This window comes from Macrobrachium nipponense, chromosome 4 (genome assembly GCF_015104395.2).
Source record: "Macrobrachium nipponense isolate FS-2020 chromosome 4, ASM1510439v2, whole genome shotgun sequence".
Taxonomy (NCBI): Eukaryota; Metazoa; Arthropoda; class Malacostraca; order Decapoda; family Palaemonidae; genus Macrobrachium; species Macrobrachium nipponense.
The window spans coordinates 134,172,103-134,182,215 of record NC_061100.1 but is presented as its reverse complement, the minus strand read 5'-3'; the positions used below and the strand labels follow the sequence as shown (position 1 = coordinate 134,182,215).

The window sequence follows — 10,113 nt, the reverse complement described above, 5'->3', positions numbered from 1 at the left end:
CCCCAAAGATGAAACGGCCTGTCCACTATGTTCTAATGCAGAGACCTTTCCGTACGTACGACTTTACTCCAATGGCTTAATTTGTCGGCCACCACATTCCTCCTGCCTGGAATGTATCTGGCCATGAGCTCCACAGAATTGTCGACTGCCCTCTGGTGTATCTCGACTGTTAATGAGTGGAGCTGGCGGCAGAAAGGAGTCGTCTTCTCCCGTGAACAATTCTGGAACCAAGAATGGAAGGCCTCTAGCTTCTGTTGCAGACAAGAGGTCTACCATAGGTCTTTCCAAGCAGACAGAAGAGATAATAGGATACCCCAAGAGGATGTCCTATGACAAAATACTCAGCACAGATGTAATCTAAATATCCTACTGTAAACTTTTACATTGTCAAAGTAATTGCACTTTAGACTGGGGAGAAGTCCTTGAGCTGCCCAGGAAACGGGCATCTTCAATAGAGGAGATGTCCTAGGAGGTGATCCCTTATGATGACATACAATCAGTATGCTACCCATCAGAGTAGTCGTCCTATGACGATAGGACACCTAAATTGCTCTTGATGAAAAGAATGAACACAATGGGAAGATTAAAGCATAACAAGAAAGCTATGTCCTGGGAAAGGGACCAAATGATAAACTTTTAATTAATTTGTATTTTTCATAGCTAACAACCCTTTGGTCTTAACACCAGGATAAATCCTCTGGGACTTCCTGAATACAAGTTAATAGCAATAAAAAATTGTCAATGCAAGGAATCTGTGGCATCTCGCAGCTGAAGCATACATGAGGTGGATGCTAGTCTGTGATCATGCTTCTACCCCATGATGCATTTGGTCTTTCTTCCTACCCATGATTACAAGAGGAGCAGATAATGACAGGGTCTTTGGTGAAATTGGGCAACTAGATTTTCAGGAACTACTTCGATAATGTTTGTAGATTTATTGATTTACTTAAGATATACAAAAACTTTTAAAAACAAAAGAATGTATTTTAACCATCTAAAGTAACATTAATAAAAATTCATTCTGTTCAATAAGCAGTGTATATGACAAGATCTTTGGCCATAACAGAAAAACACATGAGAAACAAAATCATACAAACCTGAAGTTGGAGTTTCTGCAACTGTTGATCCTGGTGTTCCTGGGATTCCATCAGGGGATTGTGGTTGCGTAGAATCATCTGCTAAACGACTGGGAGCCCTTGATACCTCTGGTGTGGATGCTTGACTTGTGGTATCTTCAGCCTCTATCCGGGCAATTTCTTCGGCACTAGGGCCAACTGCTTTTGCATTTTCTGAATCCTATAAACAATAACAGCAAAAAAACTATGTAAATTTCATTCTAAAGAATAAGAACAATACTTACAAAATATAAACAGTAACACAAACTGATTTCCAATCTCTCAGCACCCTACCTTATTGCCCTTCATCAAGACTAATTGTACAATGAAGAGGAAGGCTGGTTTTTCTGTCTGGTTGATTGAAAAAACTATTAAATCTTAAAAAATTCAAGACAGCAAATTACAGTTAATTTATGATTGAAGGTTTTATTCTTTTTTTCTATAAAAAAATATTATTGTGCTAAAGGAACTTTGCATTTGGGTATAAATAGTATATTTTATGAACAAACTTGTTTATTTTGTTCTTGCTTCCTTGGGGGGCTGCAGGCTTCACTGACTTCAGTGTGTGTTTGCACAGGGTTGGCTAAATAACATACTTAAGGTAGGCTAACAGTGGGGAACACTGGTTAAGCTAGGGTCAGAAATAGCTCACATTTCCCTTTTGCCCATTCTCATCACCAATCTGCATCTTGGTGCAAATAAGTGAAGTTGTAATTTCTTTTCTTTTCACTAATAAATGTCTACTAATGCCCATTCAAACAAAAACTAACCTGAGGCTTCACAAGATAATCTCCTCTGATTGCTTGGCGTAGGTCTAAGGATTGTCCTATACTTATGGCATCTACGGCTCCTATGGTGAGTGCAGGGGAGGGCAATGATGACACACTGGCTACACTTGATGTATCCTGTAAGGAATATAAAACTACTAAGAGTTTTTGCTATAATGCTAACTGTATAATAGTAATATAACCCTCACATCATATCACATGTATTCTTTAAAAATAACATAACATGCATAAAAAATTAATTTCTATTAAGGATTACTTGAGTGAAAGAGCGATTTCCTGGAGAAAAAATAGCATCCAAGCACTGTACCTAGTAATTTGTTAGTTGTTCATATACGAAACAAACCTTTGGTCATAACATTAGGATTTACTAGCGCCAAGCTGGAAACCGGTAGAATTAAAATTAAACTTGTGCGATCCAGGGACTATTGGCATCTACCAGGTCACAGGGCATGTATTACCCAGAATGCCCTTGGCGTCCTGTGACCTACGAGTTATATTTCTACCGCCTTCAAGATAGGACATGTTTACTGTCTATCTGTTTAAAGGTGGTTTTAGTTTGCCCGTTTTTATCCATTTCACTTTCATTTTTCTTATTAATTTTCTTTCTCTAAGTGTGCTCAGTGTGGGTGTGAGCTGTAAGAGTTTGTATGTGGTGAGATGGAGTTTTTTGCGTCGCCATCGGGATCGTCCTCCGTTTCGAAAACAAGACAAAGGAACTGCCCTGGAGCCTATGGTTTTCCGTGTTCAAGATTCCTAACTTCAGTGTCGACGGATCCTCATCCAACGAGTAGTAGGTGCAGAGAAAAAGTATGTACAATTACCAATCCTTGTTCTGTTTGTCGCGCTTGGTCGGTGGAACAGTGGAGGAAGTTTTATGAGAAAGGCCAATACAAAAGAAAGGAGTTGACGCCATCTTTGGATGACCAAGCGTTGCCGGCTTCTTTTGTATCGGCGATACACCAGACTGCTCCATATGTTTCGCCACTTGCCTTTGATTTGTCCCATACCCCTTCGGTTTCTCCTAGCGGTTCGTTATCGGAAACTCCAGGAGGAGTTTTGGGTAATTTTATGTATAGTATTTATTCTCCGTTGTTCCCAGCACAGAGGGGGGGAGCATCGCCATCTTTGTTCCAGGTGCCGGCTCCCGATGCGAACAGGATGGAAGGTACGTGGGCGGCGCTAGGTCTACCAGGCGTACCAACCTTGGAAGGTTTGCTGTCGCATTATATGGCGTCACGATTCCAGCAGAGTCCAGCAGCGCTGAATATTCCTCATCCCCCTGGATTGTCCTTTATGGGAAATAATGCCACGGCTACGCCAACAACGTCAATGTTTACGGCAATGCAGAACGTGGGAGGTAGTTTTGCTGCAAACGCAGGGATGCCAGCAGGAGCCGCACAGTCTCTCCCTACAAGATTGGTGACGTCACAACCAACATCACACACCGACATGGCGGACGCGATGACATCACAGCCTACTGCTTCTCGGTCTACTTAGCTACCTCCAGACCCAAATACACTTTCTGATTCGGTAGTACACACTGTAATGAAGAAATTACAGGATCTAGAGAAGAAAATTAATAAGAAAGACAAAAAGAAAAGGCGTGATCCGTCTTCTTCCTCTAGCTCAGCATCATCGCTAAGTTCGACGACGTCACGGCGTGTACCAGTCAAGCGTTGGAGGATACGGGCTTTTGTGACTGATCCTCGGGCCAAGAGGAGAAGAGTGAATTTTTCTTCATCTTTGGGCCAGGACTCTCACATCCCAGTCAGCAAGAAAGGCAAGAAGTCTGGCTGGTAAGCTCAAAGCTAGCGGACGAAGCCGTTTACAAGAGTCCAAACGAGCGAGTGAGTCGTCGGTCGCTGGGCTGGTGGCCGATGCGGAGTTGCCAGTAGAGACGACAAAGAGTCTAAGGAGGACTACAATGTCGTTGGCAAAATTGACGTTGGGGGCAAAAAGTGCAACAAAGGATAGAGCACAGTTACCGGTTTTCCCTGTAAGACCGTTTAAAATACGGAAAAAAGATGAAAAGGCTCCTATTAAAAGAACGAAGAATACTGAGGTGGCAACCTCGTCTGATACGTTGGTGGAAGGAGTTGTCCGCCTAGATGAAGGATCAAGGCCGAATTCTGTGACGGTCGTTGGAGATGATATCAATCGTCATGAAGAAGTGAACTTGATTTTGAGAGAGCCTTCATCTTGGACGTATAGGCGAGATTCTCGCTCTCGATCCGCGAGCAGAGAAGTGAGGAGGTCTTGTTCTCCTGGTGACTGTTCGGAATCGAGCCGTCGGCGGTCAGCCGAGATCAAAGGGACCGCGGCCGTAGGCGCAGATGGCCACGAAGCAGCCGGACGTTTGTCAGGGAATAGGTGTGAGATAGCGTCTCCTGTGCCTGAGCACAGCACGCTAGAACTGGAGGAAGGAGAAAACCAAGAGTTTCTGGCTTCGTATGCAGAGGTGATTGATTTGATTCGTCAATTCAATAACCTTTCGGGGAGAACGGAAACACCTGCCAGTATGCTTCCTCTGGGGATTGACATGGCATTTGGTGCAAAAAAGGATACCAAGGTGTCATATGAATTGCCTTGTTCAAGTCATGCAGAGTCAGTTTTACAGCACATAAACGCACGGATTGCGGGAAGGGATAATTCCTTAAGATCTAATAGATTGTTTATCCCTCCTCCAATGTTGAAACATAGGAAATATTATACGACATCGACGGTTCCTTTGCTACCTAGACAAATTAACCCAAATGTGGTAAGCTTAAAGACCTGGATTAACCTTAGATCAAGTAAAAATGGAATGTCCTTCTTGGTTGGATCTTTGGTCAACAGCAGTGAAGAAGATTGCATCCTCAGAAATGACGAGAAAAGTAGTGGATGAATCAATGTTCATTAGATTACTACAATCAGGTTCCAAAGCAATTGCGTACTTGACAAATTTAAGTGCCAATGTTTGGGAAAATATCCTATTAATGAGGAGAGATGCAGCTTTGGCTAGGCTAAGCCACTCTGTTGATTTGGATTCCCTGCTAGCAATGAGGAATGGGAATATCTTAGAGTCGCAATTGCTGTTGCCAGAAGCCATACTAGAAGAGGCTATAGTTAGAAGAAGGATGGACACTAACGATAGATTGGTACAGCAGGCAGTTAGAAAAATATCTAACAGTCAAACTAACCCTATGGAGGTAAGGCAGCAGCAAATACCTCGAAAGAAGCCAGTGAGGCATAGCATTGCTAGTAGAGCAACAAGACCCTCTTCCCCAAAGAAATTAGCTCATCGGCCCTTTCACAATAGAAATAACAGACGAAGGGGGAATAGGGGAAGAGGGAAAGGCTCAAGGCGATAGGATGGGCGCCTCTCATCACTCAGCAACACCAGTGGGGAGTTGCCTGGCGAATCACTGGAAGGTGTGGCGGGAACTGGGAGCAGAGCAGTGGGTGGTGGATGTTCTCAGGGTTGGGTATTTGATTCCGTTAGAAGTACCCCACCCCTAACAGAACAGCCATTACCTCACCTAACTTGTGTTCAAGGACCTCAAAAGGCTTTTATTCTGCAAGAGGAAGTGAAGAAGATGATGGAAAAAGGGGCTGTGGAACAAGTACCCGTTTCCGTCAAAGGGGTTTTACAGCAGGACTTTCCTTGTACCCAAAGCCTACGGGGACTGGAGGACAGTAATAAAACTGTCAACATTGAATCTGTTATAAGAAAAACCAGATTCAAAATGGAAACTCCAAAGACGGTTCTACAAGCAGTCAGGATCAAGGACTTTATGCTGACAATCGACTTGAAGGACACATACTTTCAGATCCCAGTCCATCAGTCTTCAAGGAAATTTCTCCGCTTTAGTCTTGCTTAGAAAGTTTTTGAGTTCAAAGTTCTGTGCTTCATATTGACAACGTCTCCTCAAGTTTTTGCAAGTGTTCACTCTCAGGTCGGCATGGGCGCATGCTCAGGGGATCAGGCTAATAAGATAATCTAGACGATTGGCTAGTGATAGCAAAGTCCAGAGAAATTACTCAGGGACAGGGCGACCCTTCAACAGTTTTGTCACAGCTCAGGCATTGTGATAAATCAGGAGAAGTCGCAGTTGGATCCAAGTCAGCGGCTGGTGTATCTGGGATGGTTATAGACACAATAAAAGCCAAAGTATTCCCAACAGACCAGGGAGTAAAGAAATGCAAACAAGTGGTGAATGCCTTTCTGGAAAAACAAACACAGCCAGCAAAACAGTGGCAGGTAGTACTGGGAGTTCTAACTTCCTTGGAGAAACTAGTACCACAAGGGAGGCTACACCTTCGATCTCTACAATGGAGGATGAAGGAGTTTTAGTAACCAATAGTAGATCACCCGTACGAGCAGATTCCCTTGTCGTCAGAAGTGAGGAAAGACTTGCTGTGGTGGATGAAGGACAACAATCTGACAGTGGGTGTTCCCCTTCAGCAACCCTCCCCGGATCTCTTGCTGTTCTCAGATGCGTCACTAGAAGGTTGGGGAGCCCATATGGAGGAGCTGAAGGTTTCAGCGAAATGGAGTGGCGAGGACAGAGAACTCCATATAAACAAGCTGGAGTTAAAAGCAGCGTTTCTAGCACTACGGGAATTCAGGGAGAGGGTGAAGGGACAGTCAGTGGTATTGATGTCAGACAACACAGTAGTTGCTTACATAAACAAACAAGGAGGTCTAGTGTCTCGACAGTTACATGTGATGACAGTTCAACTTCATCAGTGGGCTGTAGAGAACCTAGTAGACATCAGAACCAGATATATTCCAGGAAAAGAAACATAGTGGTCGACAAGTTGAGCCGAAGGGATCAGATCCTGGGTATGAAGTGCTCCTTGCACCAACAGGTAGTGGACAGGATGCTCATATTGTGGGAAAGGCCGATCATAGACCTATTCGCAACCAGGTACAACAAAAAGTTGGAAGTGTATTGTTCGGTAGTCCCAGACGTAGAGGCAGTAGCAGAAGATGCGCTACAACACCCATGGGACAATCTGGACGTTTACGCATTTCCTCCATTTTGTCTAATCCGTCAGGTTCTGAACAGGGTAATGCGGTCTCAGAACCTCAGAATGACTCTGGTAGCATCTTTATGGTCAAAGGCAGAATGGTTTCTGGACCTCTTGGAACTCCTAATAGACGTGCTGAGAGAGTTACCCCCATGGAACAACCTACTATGTCAGCCGAGCGTGGAGAGGTACCACCGGACGGTGAAGTCCCTGTCACTTCACGGGTGGAGACGTCCAGTATCTCCTGCGAGTGAGAAGGTTTTCGCAGAAAGCAGCAGTGCAGATGGCAGGTAATATCAGAAAGTCATCGGCAGTAGTATACCAAGGAAAATAGTCAGCATACTGTGATTGGTGTTGTAGAGGGAACTTGTCTCCACTCGGTACCACTATTCACCAATTAGCGGACTTTCTGATATATCTCAGGACAGAAAGGCATATGTCTGTATCTGCGGTGAAGGGGTACAGGGCTGCTCTAGCCTTGGTCTTACACATGGAAGGTGTGGACATTTCATCTTCATGAGAGTTGGCCATGTTGATGAAGAGCTTTGAGCAGTCATGTTCGCCAAAAGAACTAAAAGCCCCAGATTGGGATTTGACCATGGTGCTGAGTAGTCTAACAAAAACCCCCTACAAACCACTAAGGCAGTCCACAGATAGGAGCCTGACCCTGAAAACAGTCTTCTTATTGGCCCTAGCTTCAACCAAAAAGGTGGGGGAACTACATGCCTGTCATATATCGTGAAGCACTCGAGAGGTTGGAAGTCAATGGTATTAGAGTTTGTTCCAGAATTCGTGGCCAAAACTCAAAACCCTTCAATAGTGGATGGTAGATTCGACTCCTTTTCCATACCTTCTCTGGCAGATTTCGTAGATAATGACAGAGATGAGATGCTTCTGTGTCCCGTCAGAGTAATGAGAGAGTACTTAAGAAGGACAAGGCACCTCAGGCCTGGGTGCAGGAGGTTGTTTGTAAGTACAGGAAGGAACAAAAAAGAAGTGTCCAGGAATACAATATCGTTTTGGCTAAGAAAAACGATCAGGAATGCCTACATGACAGAAGACAGGGGGTCAGATAGCCAGGAGAGGCCTAGGGCTCATGACATCAGAGGCTTGAGTGCTTCTTTGGCTTTCAAGAAGAATATGTCTGGGGAGAGAATTCTGAAAGCTGGTGTTTGGAAAAGCCAAATCACTTTCTCTTCATTTTATTTAAAAGATGTTGCCCATAGATCCTTGGATACCTTTTCCTTGGGTCCAGTGGTGGCTGCCCAGCAAGTGGTATAGCTCATCCAATACCCCTGGCGGGTCAGTTTGTATCTAGTCTAAGATGAAGGTATGAAAATAGAATGAATGGGATGACTGGTCTTTTTTCTTTACTACTTTCTTTCTACTCCTTTACCCACGGGCAGTATGAAGGAGTGCCATCATAAACTGGAACGGACTAGATGCAGGTGAGGTGGTCAGCCATACTGTAAAGTTATTTTAGAGTATAGTAGTATACTTTTCAGTAGCAACACACCCTTCTCGGTAATAGAGAAGGGAGGGGTGATGGTAGATCCAGATACAAGGGACAAGAGTGGTTTAGGAGAATGGAAGGCCCTCTATTTTTCCCATAGTTTATAAACCATGGCATGGTACCAGCACCCAGTGAGGGAAACCAATAGATTCTCTTATAGCTTTGGTTCAAGGGTTCATAGTCCATTATCTTGGAATACTCATAATATTCGGAAATGGATTTAGGTGGCAAACTCCCAGTCAGTTATAGAAACTTACCTCCCTCCAATAAGTAAGTCTAACCTAATGTTAAGACCAAAGGTTTGTTTCGTATATGAACAAATGACAAATTTGTAACTAATTTGTATTTTTCATAACTAACAAACCTGAGGTCTTAACAGTTAAAGGCCCACCTCGAACCACTCCTCTAGTAGTCTAAACTGGGCTAGAAGTATAACTGGTAGGTCACACGACGCCAAGGGCATTCTGGGTAATACATGCCCCGTAACCTGGTAGATGCCAATACTCCCTGGATCGCACAAGTTTAATTTTAATTCTACCGGTTTCCAGCTTGGCGCTAGTAAATCCTAATGTTAAGACCTCAGGTTTGTTAGTTATGAGAAATACAAATTGGTTACAAATTTGTCATTTTTAAATATGCTCTTTTTGGTGTCCTTGATTTGTTTATCAATGTGATTGTAGCTGAACAAAGGATTTAGAACCTTCATGATCTTACAATGATGAATGTTGCCAACAAAGGAGTAGAATTGGTTAGCTGCAGAAGGCAATGAAAACTTTTCAATTCATTTATAAGGGACTGCATCATTAGTAATAGATACCAGGTAATTTGCACCACAAAAAAGCCTTCACGTTTTTGTCACAAACAATCAAATCAGCTTTTATCTATAAATTCATGTTGCAAAAAGTACAAATATATCACCAAATATGACTTGTAACTCACATCATCAGTGTTGCGTCTGTTTCGACGTCTTTTTCGAGGTGGAGCTACGGGAACAATGCCAGAACTGGGTATCCCTGAGCCTGAAGTGTGTTGAGACGGTGGTACATAATGTTGATCTTGACCAATGAATGACGGAGAATTGATTGAAAGAGGAATATTACCTCGAACAAAAATTGCTTGATTATCAATGGGTTGATTATGAGCAGTTGTGGAAGGATGTGACAGCAACCTTGCTGGAGAGCCTTCTTTTGGATAAGGACTTTTTGAAGGTTCACACTGAGGCAACTGTTGAGATGCTGTGCTTTCTGTTATTGCTAACTGCAGCTGTAAGGTGGGATCTACTGACGATATAACAGCTGGCAAAGATTCTTGTGCACCACGTGGAAGACTATTTGACTTGTCACTACCTGAACTACTTTTTGTGCTAGCAACTAAATCTGGCTCTGGGGACATAGTGATGCCTCCAAAGTCACCTGAAAAACAAGAAATTATATTTTCAATCAGATAAAAGAATAAAATTATGCCTAATCTACACTAGGCTGAAAATCACTGAATGAGCATACTGAAGCAATGGTGCCAGAGAAGGAGTTGCACCCTATCCTTAAGTGTAAGACCACCTACCAGGAAAAATCACCTAAGCATGTTATACCTTCTGATACAAGTAAGTTCATGAAGTGTCCTTATTACGAACACAATTAAATAACTCCATACTTAGTTTAGATCACAAACACCCGACCAGGTGAAA

The 10,113-nt window shown here is 43.3% G+C and overlaps 1 protein-coding gene across 4 annotated transcripts in view; it reads right to left on the bottom strand.

The window, feature by feature from the left end:
- Window positions 1-1,135: 1,135 nt before the first annotated feature.
- Window positions 1,136-10,113, bottom strand: part of LOC135211194 (WD repeat-containing protein 44-like) — a gene marked incomplete at its 3' end in the record, with an annotated part of 69,520 nt that continues 60,542 nt past the window's right edge. For all 4 annotated transcript variants that reach the window (XM_064244414.1, XM_064244411.1, XM_064244412.1 and 1 more), the window contains 3 exon segments: window positions 1,136-1,296; window positions 1,886-2,020; window positions 9,369-9,841. In XM_064244414.1, the coding sequence (XP_064100484.1) occupies window positions 1,136-1,296; window positions 1,886-2,020; window positions 9,369-9,841 (769 nt within the window).